General features: G+C 49.3%; 1 protein-coding gene across 1 annotated transcript in view; it reads left to right on the top strand.

Moving 5' to 3' along the window:
• The window catches only part of LOC147086334 (spatacsin-like), an 86,228-nt gene that overhangs the window by 1,708 nt on the left and 65,479 nt on the right, over positions 1-19,041 (top strand). Inside the window, exons 3-5 of the mRNA XM_085978233.1 lie at positions 7,568-7,752; positions 8,845-9,072; positions 10,470-10,668. Of these exons, the coding sequence (XP_085834359.1) occupies positions 7,568-7,752; positions 8,845-9,072; positions 10,470-10,668 (612 nt within the window). The remainder of the gene's footprint in view (positions 1-7,567; positions 7,753-8,844; positions 9,073-10,469; positions 10,669-19,041) is intronic.

The raw sequence follows: 19,041 nt of genomic DNA, 5'->3' as shown, positions 1-19,041 counted from the left end.
ATCCTGTATCTCTTGCCCAAAACTTTAAATCTGTGTCCCCTGGTCCTTGTACCATCAACTAGTGGGAACAGCCTTTCCCAGTCTAGCCTATCCAAACCGGTCATAATCTTGTACACCTCGTATCAAATCACCCCACAACCTCCTTTGCTCTAATGAAAACAAATCCAGCTTCTCCAACCTGTCCTTGTAGTTAAGATCCCCCATCCCCGGAACCATTCTGGTAAATCTCCTCTGCACCCTCTCAAGGGCCTTCACATCCTTCCTAAAGTGTGGTGACCAGATCTGGACGCAATACTCCAGTTGTGGCCTAACCAGCGCTTTATAAAGGTTCAGCATAACTTCTCTACTTTTGTACTCAATACCTCTATTTATGAAACCCAAGATCCCATATGCTTTGTTAACCACTCTCTCAATATATCCTGCCACCTTCAGGGACCTATGCACATTAACTCCCAGGTCCCTCTGTCCCTGCACACTCATTAAAACTGTGCCATTAAATGTATATTGCCTCTCCCTGTTCCTTCTGCCAAAATGCATCACCTCACACTTCTCTGTATTAAATTCCATCTGCCACTTGTCTGCCCATTCTTCTAGCCTTTCTATGTCCTGTTGCAGTTGATTGATATCATCGTCACTGTTTGCCACACCCCCAAGTTTGGTGTCATTGGCAAATTTAGAAATTTTACTCTGTATTCCAATATCCAGGTCATTTATATATATATCTCAAAAAGCAGTGGCCTCAGCACTGACCCTTGGGGAACACCACTGTCTACCATCCTCCAGTCTGGAAAAACAGTCATTTACCACAACTCGCTGTTTTCTGTCCTTAAGCCAATTCCTTATCCAAGCTGCCACTGACCCACCTATTCCATGAGCCTCAATTTCGTTAACCAGCCTTCTATGTAATACTTTGTCAAACGCCTTCCAAAAATCCATGTAGACAACATCCATTGCATTCCCTTCATCAATCCTTCATCAAAAAATTCAATTAGATTAGTCAAACACGATCTTCCTTTTGCAAACCTGTGTTGGCTCTCCTTAATTAGCTTAAACCTTTCCAAATGTCCGTTACTTTTTTCCTTGATTATTGTTTCTAAAACTTTACCCACCACTGATGTTAAACTGACCGGCCTGTAGTTACTAGGATTGTGCTTGCACCCTTTCTTGAACAATGGGGTCACATTTGCCATTTTTCAATCCTCAGGCACCTCCCCCGCATCTAGGGAAGATTGGAAAATTATGGCAAGCTCTTCTATCTCCTCCCGCAATTCCCTTGGCAACCTGGGATGCAAGCCATCTGGACCAGGCAACTTGTTCATTCTAAGCATACCCAGTCTTTCTAGTACATCCTGTCTATCAATTTTCACCCCTTCCATTGCTTCTACCTTTTCCACTTCTATCGATATTTTGTCAGCATCCACCTCCTTAGTAGACACCGATACAAAGTACTCATTGAGTATTCTAGCCTTGCCCTGCGCCTCTAAGCATATATCACCTTCTTTGTCCCTAATAGGCCCTACCCTGCCTCTTACTACCCGCTTACTGTTTACATGCCGGTAGAAGATTTTTGGGTTCCCTTTTATGTTAACCGCCATTCTACTCTCATATATTCTTTCTGTGCCAATCTTATTTTCATCTTCACATTCCCCTCTCAACTTATTGTATTTGGTCTGATTCTCCCTTGAAGAATTCACCTGACATGCATCATACACCCTCTTTTTTTGTTTCATCATCTTCTCTATCTCCTTCGTCATCCAAGGAGCCCTTGCGTTGGTTCCCTTACCCTTCCCTCTTGTTGGAATGTACCTAGCCTGTACTTGGAACATCTCCTCCTTAAAGATCTCCCATTGTTCTGTTACATTTTTTCCTGTCAGTCTTTGGTTCCATTTTACCCTGGCTAGATCCTTTTGCATCCCATTGAAGTTAGCCCTGTTCCAGTTTAGAAGTTCCACTCTAGATTGTTCCTTGCTCCTCTCCATTGCTAATCTAAATCGATGATCACTCGTACCCAAGTGTTTTCCCAAAGACACTTGGTTGACCTGACTTACCTCATTCTCCAGCACCAGACCCAGCAATGCCTCCTTCCTAGTTGGGCTAAAAACATATTGGTCAAGGAAATTCTCCTGAACACATTTCAGAAATTCCTCCCCTTCCTTTCCCTTTACCCTAGCATTATCCCAATCGATATTTGGGTAATTAAACGAACCTCCCCGTCAGAATATTGGTCCCGGCTCTGTTGAGGCGTAACCCGTCCGGCTTGTACAGGTCCCATCTTCCTCAGAAACGGTCCCAATGCCTCAGGAATCTAAAGCCCTCCCTCCCGCACCATCTCTCCAGCCACGCATTCATCTGTTCTATCCTCCTATTCCTGTACTCACTAGCACATGGCACCGGGAGTAATCTGGATTTACTACCTTTTGAGGTCCTGCTTTTTAATCTCTCCTAGCTCCCTAAACTCTGCCTGCAGGACCTCATCCCTCTTTCTACCTACGTCGTTGGTACCGATATGGACAACAACCTCTGGCTGTTCACCCTCCCCCCTCAGTGTCCTGCAGCCGCTCAGTGACATCCTTGACCCTGGCACCAGGGAGGCAACATACCATCCTGGTGTCACGTCTACGGCCGCAGAAATGCCTGACTGCTCCCCTAACTATCGAATCCCCTACCACTATTGCTCGTACACTTTTTTTCCTTGCACCTCTCCCCCCGGTGCAGCTGAGCCACCCGTGGTGCTGTGGACTTGACTCTGGCTGCACTCCCCAGAGGAACCATCACCGTCACCAGTGCATAGAACAGAATGCTGGTTGGAGAGTGCGCTATGCTCTGAGGACTCCTGCACTACCTGCCTGGTCCTCCTCTTCCATCTGCCGGTCACCCATTCCCTCTCTGGCTACATACTCTTATGCTGCAGGTTGACCACCTCTAGAATCGTGCTAGCCACCTAACTCTCAGCCTCGTGGATGCACTGCAGTGACTCCAGCCGCCGCTCAGGCTCCGAAACCCAGAGCTCGAGTTGCTGTAGCTGACGACACTTCCCGCACATGTGGTCGTCCAGGCTACGCAAAGCGTCCAGGACTTCCCACATGGCACAGGATGTGCACTCCACGGGACTGAGCTGCCCTGCCATGCCTCTATTTAATAGACTAATGAGGAGTGGAGAATGCGGGCGTCGATCTCGCTACCTCTCACATGCAAAGCGAGCGCTCTACCATTTGAGCTAATTCTCCATTGCCTGTTGTGTCATTCAATCTCTCCTGCCTTCCACCCTATCACAGACATAGAATTACATACATAGGATATATGGCACAGAAACAGGCCATTCGGCCCAACCAGTCCATGCCGGCGTTTATGCTCCACTCGAGCCTCCTCCCGTCTTTCCTCATCTAAATCTATCAGCACAACCCTCTATTCCCTTGTCCCTCATATGCTTGTCTAGCCTCCCCTTAAATGCATCTATAATATTCGCCTCAACCACTCCCTGTGGTAACGAGTTCCACGTTCTCACCACTCTTTGGGTAAAGAAGTTTCTTCTGAATTCCCTATTGGACCTACCCTTTTCTTTCCTCCCCCCCCAACCCCCCTCCACAGTGTCAGCCAGTGGCTCAGTGGGTAGCACTCTCACCTGAGTCAGAAGGTTGTGGCTTCAAGTCCCCACTCCAGAGACTTGAGCACAATATCCAGGCTGACACAGCCAGTGCGGTACTGAGGGAGTGCCGCACTGTCGGAGGTGCCGTCTTTCGGATGAGATGTTAAACCGAGTCTGCGCTCTCAGGTGGACGTAAAAGATACCATGACACTATTTCGAAGAAGAGCAGGGGAGTTCTCGCCGGTATCCTGGGCCAATATTTATCCCTCAACCAACATCACTAAAACAGATTATCTGGTCATTATCACATTGCTGTTTGTGGGAGCTTGCTGTGTGCAAATTGGCTGCTACGTTTCCTGCATTACAACAGTGACCACACTTCAAAAGTACTTCATTGGCTGTATTCTATTAGGAACTTGGAAGAAAAAGGACTGGAAAATTGAGGGGGTAACTCTTGTAGCATCAGAGACCGGGTGATGGGATGTTAGAGGTGAGCGAGAGGTTGTTTATCGTGACAAGCTTTTATTCTTATTTTAAAAATAAGTACCCCAAAGCAGTGATAAGATAATACTCCTAAATGTTTACTATAATACAGTCATCATCTAATCAGTAAATTGCACCAATATTTTGGCATGTGCTTGTTTAGATGCCTCTTGCCTGGGTTTTCCCTTTGCCATGTGTGTTTTTTTTCCCTCTGCCTGATTTGGTGGAATGGTAACCACAAAAGTAGCACCAAGAATTTCAAGTGACTCGTAAGCCAGGTCTCCAGATTTATACCAGGAATGTGAGAAAGAAAGAAAGACTTGCATTTCTATAGTGCCTTTCACGACCTCGGGACTTCCCAAAGCGCTTTACAGTCAATTAACTACTTTTGGAGCGTAGTCACTGTTGTAATGTAGGAAACGTGGCAGCCAAGTTGCACACAGCAAGATCCCACAAACAGCAATGAGATATTGGCCAGATAATCATCTTCTGTTGGACTCCCAACACTATCGATTTTCAAAATTGCTGTACGGACCAATATCAAGAAAGCTTCATTTACTTCTGTGCAACTTTGTTCCAGATAGCATGATTGCCTGGAAGTCTGTCCTTTGTATACAGAAGTTTAGGTGAGGGATTATCCAAGGGGCTCTTGTGCATCCCCAACCTCCTTCGCCCCCACTCTTGGCGGCCTTGCCTTAAGCCAGCTCGGTCCTAAGCTCTGGGATTCCCATCCCAAAGCTCGTCACCTCCCCGCTCTTCTCTCCTTTTAAGATGCTGCTTAAAACCTACCACCTGTCCTAATGTCTCCTCCTTTGGCTCAGTGTCAATTTTTTTTGTCTGTTTACGCTCCTGTGAAGCACCTTGGGACATTTTACTACGTTAACGGGGCTATCTAAATCCAAGTTGTTGTTGATTGATTAACCAATTAACCACCATTCCCTGACGTGTGCGTTGGCTTGAAATGTTGGTATCCTGGTCCCAGTTCAAGGCTTTCTGTGCTCTCAGCAACTGTAGGTGTTGGAATCGGGAGGCATTTGTCCTTTAGTTGATTCTGGCTGCTGAGGTTATTTAAATCTGCTTTATGAGCTGGTCACTAGGCAATTCGACTTGCTCTCCAGTCTGCACTGAAAGGAAATGCCCAGGGGTGTAGAGTGTTCAAACAGCAGCCTGTGGGCCACATGTGCCCCCACACCGCCCCCAGGGGTAATCCTGCCCTCGAAGCCCAGACAATTGCGTCCTATTTGTGTTTGTTTATTATATTTCAGTTTGCCCGGTTTGACTCTTGTGGACCTGGAGGCTTGGGGAGGGCTATGCTTAGTGCTCCTGCCTCATTGGTGCATAATTCTAAATCACAACACCATAGAATCATAGAAATTTATGCTCAGAAGGAGGCCATTTGGCCTATTGTGTCTGTGCTGGCTGAAAAAGACCAAGAGCAGTTAGTATTAGCAACTTGAGGTATATACAAATGAATGGATTTAAGCTTTAAATGTGGCCTCGCATGGTGTGCACCTATGCAGCTCTAACTGCCCCACATAATGGCCTTGGAGAGCGTGCAGAGGAGATTTACCAGAATGATACCAGGGATGAGGGCCTTCAGCTACGTGGAGAAGCTGGGGTTCTCCACGGAGCAGCGAAGGCTAAAGGGAGATTTAATAGAGGCGTTCAAAATTAGGGTTTTGATAAGGTAGATCAGGAAAAATGGTTTCTACTGGCACGATGGTCAGTAACCAAAGGACACAGATTGAAGGTAATTGGCAAAAGAACCAGAGGGGAGATGAGAGTTTTTTTTAATGCCGCGAGTTTTATGTGGAATGCCCTGCTGAAGGGAAATTGGATATATACTTGAAAAGGAAACCTTTACAGGGCTATGGGGAAAGAGCTGGGGAGTGGGACTTCTCTGGAGAGCTCTTTCAAAGAGCTGGCACAGGCACGATGGGCCGAATGCCTATAAACATGTGCTGGAGGTGGGTGGGAGAAGGCAGAACCGACATTCAACTTGCTATGGTAAAGCATGATGGAGCGACAACTGGGTTGAATAATTTTTTTTAAACGATGAATCATGAAGAAAAGCTGGTAATCGTCTACAGGCCACACTTTGTAAAATTGTGAGCTGTGCCCCTCAAATACCTTTCAGAGATGGTTTCTCCAAGCAACATTGTATATGCATTATAAAAGCACACACCAGCAGTAAATTGGCCTGGCTTTAATCTTCTGTTAAGTCTGTTATCGAGAGGTTACCCTGCACAGCCTCCCGAGGGAAGAGATGAGGCAGATCGCAGCGTATATTCTTTTTCAATCTAAAATGATCAGGTATATCCAGTCTCAACACCCAGAGTTAATCTCTAACCACTTTTATCTAATAGTCCCGTGGCATCATGTGAGATCAGTAAATGCTAGCCTATTGTTCTCTCTTTTTATATACTTTGTTTTTGTAATGCCATCCCAGGGACTCTTGGAAAGATTTACTACACTTGCTATTTGTGAAGTAACTTGTTAATGTGAATGTAAAAGCATTTACAAACTAAGGAAACTTTCCTTCTTGGCCTGCTTTCGAAGCACATTTAAATCTCTGGATGTAGGTGTCCCTGGCAAGACCGACATTTATTGCCCATCCCTAGTTGATCTTGAGAAGGTGATGGTGGTTGTTCTTGAACCGCTGCAGACCGTGTGGTGAAGGTGCTCCCACAGTGTTGTTAGGTAGGGAATTCCAGGATTTTGTCCCAGTGACGATGGAGGAACCACGACCATATGTCCAAGTCACGATGTTGTGTGAGACTTGATGGGGAACTTGGAGGTGGTGGTGGTCCCATGCACTTGCTGGCCTTGTCCTTCTAGGTGGTGGTGGTCGCGGGTTTAGGAGGTGCTGTCAAAAGAATCCTTGGCGAGTTGCTGCAGTGAATCCTGTAGATTGTACACACTGCAGATACGGTGCACCAGTGGTGAAGTGAGTGAATGTTCGTCTTGATTATCAATACATCTCATTCTTGAAGGGTCTGGTTGGTGCTTAAAAAAAAATCAAATCTTTCCAAAACCTAGATCTACAGAACCAGTTCATGCAGAGATTTAACTTTCCTTCCTTCCACGTTAGCTCTCTTCACACAATACTTCTAACCATATTGTATTTAGAGTTTGACAATGCATGGCTGTAGTTGAGTGCAGCAAAGTTTTTGCCAAGGTAATTGTGCCTTAATGAGGTGCAAACAGCTGATTGAACAGCCGAGCCGGCCTGAAATAGCCAGTACGGTATAAGTCACTTTGTCACTGAAATCTACGCAAACGGCTAATGTTAGTTACATAGAATGAACAGCACAGCAACAGGCCATTTGGCCCAACTGGTCTGTGCCGGTGTTTATGCTCCACATGAGCCTCCTATCATCAGTTGCCTGGTATAAATGGCTGGCTGCAGTAACCACAGGCGCTATAAGCGTTGGGAACTCTACATTTCTTTTCCCCCTCAAGCTAAATGTATTTCTGTCTTTGACTGTTTTTTGGCAGCTTTGTTTGGGAAACAACTGAGACTTTGCAGACTTCACCTGCTAGGGAACGGCTTCTCACTCTCAATAGCCGCAATGATCTGGGGATCTACGAGCTCCATGTACAGGGTGGAATCTGTGACATCACCAACACACACAGTTGTAATGAAGAGGCACTGAAGAAGCTGATTGAAAACCAAAACCTGAGTGAGTGTTGATACTGCGTTTGTTAAAGAAATCTACGCTGATCAAAATGCTGAAAACTGGCATGTTGGCCCATAAGCAGCATAATGTAATACAGAAGATAACTGTTAAATAAATAATGTTTCCAGAGGCAGAAAGGTTGGTAACCAGCGGATACAGATTTAAGATAATTGGCAAAAGAATCAGAAGGGGAAATGAGGGAAACCATGTTTTACGCAGCGAGTTGTGATCTGGAATACTGCTTGAAAGGTTGGTGGGAGCAGGTTCAATAGTTACTTTGAAAAGGGAATTGGATAAATACTTGAAGGGGGTAAACATTTGCCGGGCTATGAGGAAAGAGCAGAGGAGTGGGACTAATTGGACAGTTCTTTCAAAAAGCCGGCACAGGCGCAATTTGCTGAATGGCCTCCTTCTGTGCTCTATCATTCTATGATTCTACTTTGCCAATCCGTTCATTAACAGTTCTATTCTTTTATCCGTTTTAACTGTTCTATTTTATCCGTTTTAACTGTTCTATCAAGTGGCAAGAAGCTAACAGTGCAATGCAAACTGCATTGCAGTGACAGTACTGTAAAAATGGTCTCTCAGTTGTAATAGATAAAGTGTATTTATGGTATTTGCTTTATCGCAATATACAGATTGCAGTGCAGCACAGAGCACAGCAAATCATTTAAACGTTTTATTCATTTAATAGGGCCATCAATCATTGGAAAAGATAGAGAAGGGTTTTGTGCTTTGAGGTTTTATTCTCTTAAATGTTTTATCCTCATCGATTATTATTCATTTAATTGGGCTTGACTACTGGGGAAAAAAATCACTGAAATATGTCTTCTCTTATAAATCTGTGGGAACAGTTATTATACAAATATACCTGGCTAGCAAAAGGAGTGTAAAAACAATTTAGCCATTTCTGGATGCTGGGTTAATGGTCCATTTGTAATCAATTTTGTTTTAATTTTTTTCGTTCTCGTGTACAGTCACAGTCACCGTGTCAAAACATGCAACATGTAGATTCAGCACTGAAATTTGTTGGAAAACTCTTGATAATTCTTCTGCATTTAGATAGCTCAAAAGTAAATTGTTTTTGGTTTCCAGGTCTGCCATCACTTTTTACTGTGAAGATTCTGTCATTTAAAAGCAGCAGATCCTGCTTACTGCTCGATAATTGCACGCTGCTTCACCTGTCTTGGTTGGAGGGCACTTCAGAGGCAGATGTTTTAGGCGGCTTTAAACTTTGCCTGCCTCCCGAGGCTCCAGAGAGAATAACAGATGGCCAGATTTGCCAAGAAATGCTTTTCTTATTGGACAGCGCAGGCTGGATATGTATCCTTTTTATTAAAAAAAAAAATCAAATCTTGGTATTGAAAATTTAACACAAAGCACTGCATCGTTACCATTAAAAGACCACACTCTGCTTAAGCCTTCATGAGATGAGACATAAGTACTCATCCACAGCAGAGAAGGAACAAACTTGCAGGAGTAAATGAATTGCTGGCCAAGGGGCTAATTGGTAACCACGTCATCTGGTGTAATACGCTGATTGTTGTAGTTCTTTTCACTGTAGCAAGAACAGTTGGGGTTCGTTCGTGATGCTTGTCAAAATATAACAGGGGAAATCTTTAAAGAAAAAAAGGTACAAAGAACTATAACTAACAACATCCTTTTTACAATTATTTTTCCCCTCCCACCGTAACATTTTGTTTTATCTCATACTAGCACTCATTCATCAAGGAAACTAGATTGGACAAGTTACCGATCCTGACAGTACTCAGGAGCTGAATTAACATGCACGCAGCTATCATTTTTTTAAATATTCGCTCATGGGACGTGGGTGTCGCTAGCAAGGGCAGTATCTATTGCCCATCAGATGGTGGTGAGCCACCTTCTTGAACCGCTGCAGTCTGTGTGGTGTGTCGTAGCAGTTTGACACAACTGAGTGGCTTTTCAGCCATTTCAGAGGGCAGTTAAAAGTCAACCACATTGCTGTGGGTCTGGAGTCACATCGGCCAGACCGGGTAAGGACGGCGGATTTCCTTCCTTAAAGGCCATTAGTGAACCAGATGGGTTTTTACAATTCGGTAGTTTCATGGACACCATTACTAGCTTTTTATTCCAGATTTATTAAATTAACTGAATTTAAATTGCCCATAATCACGATGCTACGGTTCCCGATGATGTGATTAGTGAAACATTCCTGACTTTCTGCTGATAATTCAGACTCCTCACACAGTGGGTCTCTGCAATTCCTGCTTTTGCCCCCGAGATGAATACGTTGTCAAATAAAATCTATATTTTTAAATTAAAGCTGTAATTGGTTTTACTAAAAGGAGTCTGGATGGCAGTGCTGTAAGATCGGCGTGAGTTAATCTGACAATAGTTCCTCCACCCCATTATGATCTGTAATGCTCCATTTATTTTTACATGCACTAATCTTCGAAAACACATGCCTTGACTGCTGCAGCGTGGGAGTGGAGCAACCTGTCTGCCAAACTGGTAGCAGGTTCCCTTCGTGAACCAGCTGGATTTTTACAATGCTGACTTTCATGGTAATCGTCTGGTGCTAGCGTACACACTACCAGATTTATTGCATTCAGCTTCACAATTTGCTATGGAGCGATTTGAACTCAACTTCAGGGATGCTAGTCCAGTTCCATAACCACCATTGGACCATATGCCAATAAATCTTTGTAATAACATTCCTTAATATAATGCTTTTTAAGATGTCCATGATACCGTGGATGGCAAGCAGCTTGGCAGTGTTGATCTTGCCCTTTGCCAGGCTGGAGTAAGTGAAGATGCCAATGAAGTCTGTAACCTGTCCTGCCTGAGCAGACTCTGGGTATCGCAGGATTTGGATCTTGCTGTGGCTGTGAACTGCTTTAACTGTGCTGTTTGTATCAACTTGAATAATTTTTTCAGGTAAACCTGTTTGTTTTTACAAAAAAGGTAGAAATGTCAGATTTTCCATTATTATTAAATTATGAGGGGCCTAGATAGAGTGGATAGGAAGGACCAGTTTCCCTTAGCAGAGAGGTCAATAACCAGGGGGCAGAGATTTAAAGTAACTGGTAGAAGGATTCGAGGGGAGTTGAGAACTTTTTTCACCCAGAGGGTGGTGGGGGTCTGGAACTCACTGCCTGAAAGAGTGGTAGAGGCAGAAACCCTCAACACATTTAAAAAGTACTCGGATATGCACTTGAAGTGTCATAACCTACAGGGCTACGGACCAAGAGCTGGAAAGTGGGATGAGGCTGGATCGCTCTTTTTCAGCTGACACAGATACGATGGGCTGAATGGCCTCCTTCCATGCCGTAAATTTATGATTCTATGATTGTGGTAAACCACTTTTATCGTTCACTATCGTTACACTATAGTTATCACTGTTATATTGTTCTCACTGTTCTCACTGTTGTATCACTATACGAGGTCGCCTCTTGTCACGCTGCTATACCTGGGCTGACCATCACTGACTCCGCCCATGGCTCCACCTACCTGCCCAGGTATAAAGGTAGTCGACTGGCTGGTATTCCTCCTTGTTGGATCCGATCACCCATGAGGGTGGGCTCTGTTATTTAGTCAATAAAAACCTATAGTTACTTTCCTAACTTGTCGCTTTTCATTGGACGAATTGATAGGTATATCAATTTTATTGACTAAATTTTAAGATGTCTAACCAGCCAGACGCCCAGCCACAACAGCCACAGCAGCCTTCAGACGCCGAACTACAACAGTCACAGCAGCCGGCTTGGCTGCGAGCCCTCAGACCACCGTACCTGGATCTAAATCCACAGGCAGCAAACTCAGCCCTCGACTTCGATCACTGGCTGAGCTGCTTTGAAGCCTACCTGGAAGAGTCCAGCGTGCCTCAGAGATCCAAGCTAAGAGTTCTGAACGCCCAACTGAGCCCTAAAGTATTCGCGCTCATCCGGGACCTTAAAACATACGAGGACGCCATCAACCGGCTGAAAAGACAGTACCAAACCCCGGTAAACTCCATGTATACCAGGCACCTCCTAAGGTCCCGCCCGCAACTGCCAGGGGAGCCGGTGGAGGAATTTTTACGGGTGCTACAAGCACTCGGCAGAGACTGTAACTTTAAAGCAGTAACGGCGGCAGAAAATACGGAAGACAACGTCCGCGATGCCTTCGTGAAAGGCCTGCGGTCCGACTACTCACGGCAGCGATTACTGGAAGCAAAGGACCTCGACCTGGACAAAGCTGCAGCCCTCGCTCTCTCCCTGGAGGTGGCCCATCGGGACCAGGAGGCGTTTTCCAGGTACTGTTCGCGACCCTGGGACTCGGGCCCGACCCCTACCGCAATACCCTTCACTGCGCCGCCCCCGGGACCTACCTCAGCGTCGGCGTCCCGGACCCGATCGGGACCGCCACCCCCGGTACCGGCTCCGACATCGGACCCCCGCGGCTGTTTTTTCTGCGGCCAGGAGAAACACCCGAGGTCGCGCTGCCCAGCTAGGAACTCCACCTGCTCAACCTGCAGGAAGAAAGGCCATTTTGCTAAGGCCTGCAGAAGTGGATCTTCAGAGGCCAGCAGTGCCTCATGCGAACTGTGGGGGCGGCCATCTTCCTTCAAGGCAACAGAGGCCAGCATCCCCACACGTGAGTCATGGGGGTGGCCATCTTTGATCAAGGCAACCGACACCAACAGTGCCTCATGTGAGTTATGGGGTGTGGTAAACCACTAGTTCACTGTGTTCACTTGTTGTTGTTGTCGTTCACTCTTGTTTCACTGTTATGTCTGACTATGCCTCAGCTGACTCCGCCCTCGGCTACCGAGTATAAGGACGGCCGCATGGCAGCTCCTGGCATTCGGTCGTCCACTAGAGGCATAGTCCTGATCTGTCTGAAGTGCAATTCAGTAGTTAATAAAAGCCTGTCATTCTGAACTCTGCTCAGCCTCTTATTAGAATTGATAGCGCATCAATTTTATTAACTACTGAAAAAAATAAAAAAATAAATAATAATAATAACGATGCTGCAGATACTTAAGATCAAGTGCCTGGAACTCGACCCGCAAGAACCGGACTCGACTGCTAAGTTCTCGCACTGGCTGAACTGTTTTGAGTCCTTTCTGGCTGCATCTGGCGAGACCGTCGCCACCAACGCCGACAAGCTCAGGGTGCTGAATTCTAAAGTAAACCACCGAGCTTTTGCCCTTATCCGGGACGCTACGAGCTACCAGGGGGCTATCGACATTTTGAAGGAGCAATACGCACGCCCGGTCAACTATGTTTACGCAAGACATCTCCTGGGGTCTCGCAAACAACAGCCCGGGGAACCCACAGAAGCATACATACGGGCGCTGAAGGAACTCGGCCGAGCCTGCGAATGCAAGCAAGTATCAGCCACGGAACATACGGAGGAGCTCATCCGTGACGCCCTCGTTGCGGGTCTCAGGTCCACTCACACACGGCAGCGACTGCTGGAAAGTAGCAAGCTCGACCTGAAGAAGGCGATTTCACTCACCCTTTTGTTGGACGTAGCCCACCGGAACATGGAGGCCTGCCCACCGGAACATGGAGGCCTACTCCCCGGACCGCGCGGCCGCCTCATGGATGCCGCAGCCGCCGCCATCTTGGGACGCGGCGCCGCCACGGGCCCCGGCCTCAACTGCTGCAGCGATGTCCCGCCCGAGCCAGAAATGTTATTTCTGTGGCCAAACCAAACACCCCAGGGCGCGCTGCCCGGCGAAAAACGCGGTCTGCTCTGCTTGCGGTAAGAAGGGACACTACGTTGGCGTCTGCAGAAGTCAGAAGACCCCTACCTCCAGCAGCGCCGCGTGCGATTCGTGGGAGCGGCCATCTTGCCTTCCTCCAGCCTCGTGGGGATCGGGATCGTCATGGGCGCCGCCATTTTGTCCTTCTTCTCCGGCGCCGCCATTTTGTCCACCATTTTGCCAACGGGCCCCCGACTCACCCACCGCCGCCTCACCGGGGTTCTACAGCGACGCTCCCGACTCCACAGCGGCCTCCATTACGCTGGATCAATCCAGACCCCATCAGCTAGCCAGGTCCACGATGGACATCCAGGTAAATGGCCGCGCCACAACTTGCCTTTTTGATTCCGGGAGCACGGAGAGCTTCATACACCCTGATACGGTACGGCATTATTCCCTCGGTCCGGCCAACGCGCCATCGGATCTCCATGGCCTCAAAATCTCACTCAGCAGACGTCGGCGGCTACTGCGTAGTGACCCTCTCGGTGAAGGGCTCCGTTCATAAAAATGTAAAGCTATTCGTCCTGCCACATCTCTGCGCTGCCGTTCTGCTGGGGTTGGACTTTCATTGTCACTTTAAGAGCGTCACCTTGACATACGGTGGACCTCTTCCCCCGCTCACTGTCTGCAACCAGCAGTTTTTAAATTGCCCGCCGCGCCCCACCTGTAGTCTCTCCACCCTCAAAATCACCCCCCCCCCCGTTCGCCAACCTCACCCGCGACTGCAAGCCTATCGCCACAAAGAGCAGGCGATACAGCACCGGGGACAGATCCTTCATAAGATCTGAGGTGACGCGGCTCCTGAAAGAGGGGATTATTGAGGATAGTACCAGCCCCTGGCGAGCTCAGGTGGTAGTCGTTAAGACTGGCAACAAGCAGCGCCTGGTCATTGATGACAGCCAGACTATCAACAAGTACACCCAGTTGGACGCATACCCTCTCCCCCGCATAGCCGACATGGTTAATAAGATAGCGCAATATCGCGTTTTCTCGACCATTGACCTCAAGGCAGCATACCACCAAATCCCTATCCGCCCTGAGGACCGCCAGTACACAGCTTTCGAGGCAAACGGCCGTCTTTTTCACTTCCTCAGGGTTCCTTTCGGCGTCACCAACGGTGTCTCCGTCTTCCAGAGGGAGATGGACCGGATGGTCGACGAGAATGCGTTACAGGCCACGTTTCCCTACCTGGACAACGTGACCATCTGCGGCCATGACCTGCAGGACCATGATGCCAATCTTGATAAGTTCCTTCGCACGGCCCAACTCCTAAACCTCACGTACAACAAGGAAAAGTGCATATTCCGCACAGCCCACCTCGCTATCCTTGGTTGCGTGGTGGAACATGGAGTCATCGGCCCTGACCCTGACCGGATGCGCCCATTGATGGAACTCCCCCTGCCCCACTGTCTCAAGGCCCTCAAAAGGTGCCTGGGCTTCTTTTCCTATTCCGCCCAGTGGGTCCCTCATTATGCGGACAAAGCCCGTCCACTTATCAAGTCCACTTCCTTCCCCCTGATGGCGGAGGCCCGCTCAGCCTTTCACTGTATAAAAGACGACATTGCCAAGGCCACCATGCACTCGGTAGACGAGTCCATCCCCTTCCAGGTGGAGAGCGATGCATCCGACTTTGCCCTGGCCGCTACCCTTAACCAGGCGGGAAGACCCGTGGCCTTTTTTTCACGAACCCTCCAGGGCTCCGAACTCAGACACTCCTCTGTGGAAAAGGAGGCCCACGCCATTGTGGAGGCGGTGTGCCACTGGCGGCACTACCTGGCTGGAAAACGATTTACCCTGCTTACTGACCAACGTTCAGTCGCTTTCATGTTCAACAACAAGCAGAGGGGCAAAATCAAAAATGACAAGATTTTGAGGTGGAGAATTGAACTTTCCACCTACAATTACGACATCTTGTACCGGCCCGGGAAACTCAACGAACCCTCAGATGCTCTATCGCGAGGCACATGCGCCACCGCGCAGATCGATAGACTACGGGGCCTCCACAACGACCTCTGCCACCCGGGGGTCACCAGGTTCTTCCATTTCATTAAAGGCCGCAACCTGCCTTACTCCATCGAGGAGGTCAGGACCATGACCCAGGAGCTGCCCAGTCTGTGCAGAGTGCAAGCCGCGCTTCTATACGCCTGACAGAGCAAACCTGATCAAGGCCACCCGCCCTTTTGAGCGCCTGAGTGTCGACTTTAAAGGGCCCCTCCCCTCCTCTGACCGTAATGTGTACTTCCTCAACATAGTTGATGAGTACTCCCGTTTCCCTTTCGCCATCCCCTGCCCGGACACGACCACCGCTACGGTCATTAAATGCCTGCACAACCTCTTTGCTCTGTTCGGTTTTCCCAGCTATATTCATAGCGACCGGGGCTCGTCCTTCATGAGCGACGAACTCCGTCAGTACCTGCTCATGAGAGGTATTGCCTCAAGCCGGACCACCAGCTACAACCCCCGGGGGAACGGACAGGTTGAAAGAGAAAACGCGACGGTTTGGAAGGCGGCCCTCCTAGCCTTAAAATCTAGGGGCCTTCCGACCTCCCGTTGGCAGGATGTCCTACCTGATGCACTCCACTCCATCCGGTCACTGCTGTGTACGGCCACCAACGCCACCCCCCATGAGCGAATGTTCGTTTTTCCCCGGAGGTCCACATCCGGTACCTCACTACCACACTGGCTGACGTCCCCAGGGCCCGTCCTGCTGAGGAAGCATGTAAGGTCCCACAAAATGGCTCCCCTGGTAGAGAAGGTTCACCTCCTCCATGCCAACCCCCAGTACGCCTACGTGGCATACTCGGACGGGCGGGAGGATACAGTCTCCATTAGAGATCTGGCACCCTCGGGGTCCACTGACCCGTCACCATTGCCCTCCACCACGACCCCCTTCGACACGGCCCAAAATTCAGTAGACCAAATTCTCACCCCTATCCATTCCACCCCAGTAGACGGCATGCCGCGACCCCAGGACCAGCCGGAGTCCACTCGCCCACCCAACACCAAAGGGGACGATACACCGGTGCCCGACCCCGCTCAAGACGCGTCGTTGGAAGCTGTAACATCACAACCGTCGCCACGAAGATCTCGACGGCAAACGAGGCCGCCCGACAGACTCGCCTACTCGAACTTTTGATACACTTCACCCCGCCGGACTTAATTTTAAACGAGGGGTGAATGTGGTAAACCACTGTAGTTCACTCTGTTCACTTGTTGTTGTTGTTGTTGTTGTCGTTCACTCTTGTTTCACTGTTATGTCTGACTATGCCTCAGCTGACTCCGCCCTCGGCTACCGAGTATAAGGACGGCTGCATGGCAGCTCCTGGCATTCGGTCGTCCACTAGAGGCATAGTCCTGATCTGTCTGAAGTGCAATTCAGTAGTTAATAAAAGCCTGTCGTTCTGAACTCTGCTCAGCCTCTTATTAGAATTGATAGCGCATCATGGGGGCAGCCATCTCCTCCGCCATTTTGTCCAACCTCGTGGGAGACTCCATTTTACCCACCACGCTCGACTGCCACCGTGCCTCCGGACCCGACGACCGCCTCACCCGCAGACGACAACGACTCGCTCAGCTACACACTAGCCTCCGTCACTCTGGATCAAGCCCGCCCGCATCACCTGTCCAAGTCGATGATGGACATCAAAGTAAACGGCCACGCCACGACCTGCCTGTTCGACAGCGGAAGCACGGAGAGCTTCATCCACCCAGACACGGTGAGCCACTACTCCCTCCCTGTCCTGCCAACGCGCAACCGAATCTCGATGGCATCGAGGTCCCACGCCACGGACATCAGCGGCTACTGTGTTGTGACCCTGTCGGTTAAGGGTACGGAGTATAAAAACTTTAAACTCCTCGTCCTCCCCCAGCTCTGCGCTGCCGTCCTACTAGGGCTGGACTTCCAATCCCACCTCCAATGTGTCACCCTAGCATACGGTGGACCCCTCCCCCCACTCACAGTCGACAACCAGCGGATGTCAAACCGCCCACCGCGTAACACCTGCAGCCTATCCACCCTCAAGGTCCCGCCACCTTCCCTGTTCGCTAACCTAACCCCCGACTGCATACCCGTCGCTACCAAGAGCAGGCGGTACAGCGCCGGGGACAGAGCCTTCATTAGCTATGAGGTGCGGCGCCTCCTGAAAGAGGGCATTATCGAGGGGAGCAGCAGCCCCTGGCGTGCCCAGGTCATGGTCGTTAAGACCGGCGATAAAAATCGCCTTGTCATCGACTACAGCCAGACCATAAACAGGTACACGCAGCTGGACGCATACCCCCTTCCCCGCATATCTGACATGGTCAATCAGATTGCACAATACCGAGTATTCTCGACCATCGACCTTAAGTCGGCCTACCACCAACTCCCTATCAGCCCGGAGGACCGCCAGTATACCGCCTTCGAGGCGAATGGGCGCCTCTACCACTTCCTTAGGGTCCCCTTCGGTGTCACCAACGGGGTTTCGGTCTTCCAAAGGGAGATGGACCGGATGGTTGACCAGAACGGACTGCAGGCCACGTTCCCTTATCTAGATAACGTCACCATCTGCGGCCGCGACCGGCAGGACCATGATGTGAATCTGGAGAAATTCCTCCGTACGGCCCAACGGCTGAACCTCACCTACAATAAGGAGAAATGTGTGTTTAACACCTCGCGCCTTGCCATCCTCGGCTGTGTAGTAGAGAACGGAGTCATCGGCCCCGACCCCGAAAGAATGCGCCCCCTCATGGAGCTACCCCTCCCCCAGTGTCCTAAGGCACTTAAGAGAACCCTGGGACTCTTCGCCTACTATGCCCAATGGGTGCCCAATTATGCGGACAAAGCCAGACCCCTCATGAAGTCCACATCCTTCCCCCTCACGGAGGAGGCGTGCGTGGCCTTCTCCCTCATTAAGGGAGACATAGCCAAGGCCACAATGCACGCAGTGGATGAGTCCATCCCCTTCCAAGTGGAGAGCGATGCATCCGACTTCGCCCTCGCCGCTACCCTTAACCAGGAGGGGAGGCCGGTGGCCTTCTTCTCAAGGACCCTACAGGGCCCTGAGATCCGACACTCGTCGGTCGAGAAGGAAGCCCAGGCGATCGTGGAGGCGGTACGACGCTGGAGGCATTACCTGGCAGGCAAACGATTTACCCTCCTCACCGACCAGCGTTCGGTCACTTTCATGTTTAATAACAAGCTGAGGGGCAAAATCAAGAATGACAAGATCTTGAGGTGGAGAATCGAGCTATCCACCTACGATTATGATATCTTGTACCGGCCAGGTAAGCTGAACGAACCCCCTGATGCTCTTTCACGGATTACATGCGCCAGCGCGCATATTGATAGGCTTCAGACCCTCCACAACGACCTCTGCCACCCCGGGGTCACCAGACTTTACCATTTCATTAAGGCCCGCAACCTGACCTCCTCCATCGAGGAGGTCAGGACCATGACCAGGAACTGCCAGACCTGTGCCGAGTGCAAACCGCACTTCTATAGGCCGGACAGAGCAAGCCTGATCAAGGCCACCCGCCCCTTCGAGCGCCTGAGCATCGACTTTAAGGGGCCCCTACCGTCA

The sequence above is a fragment of the Somniosus microcephalus genome, unplaced genomic scaffold (assembly GCF_052327205.1).
Source record: "Somniosus microcephalus isolate GS21.2 unplaced genomic scaffold, FLI_Smic_1.0 unresolved_chr7, whole genome shotgun sequence".
Lineage (NCBI taxonomy): Eukaryota > Metazoa > Chordata > Chondrichthyes > Squaliformes > Somniosidae > Somniosus > Somniosus microcephalus.
Note: the sequence above shows the minus strand (reverse complement) of the source record. Positions and strands in the feature narration are given on the sequence as shown.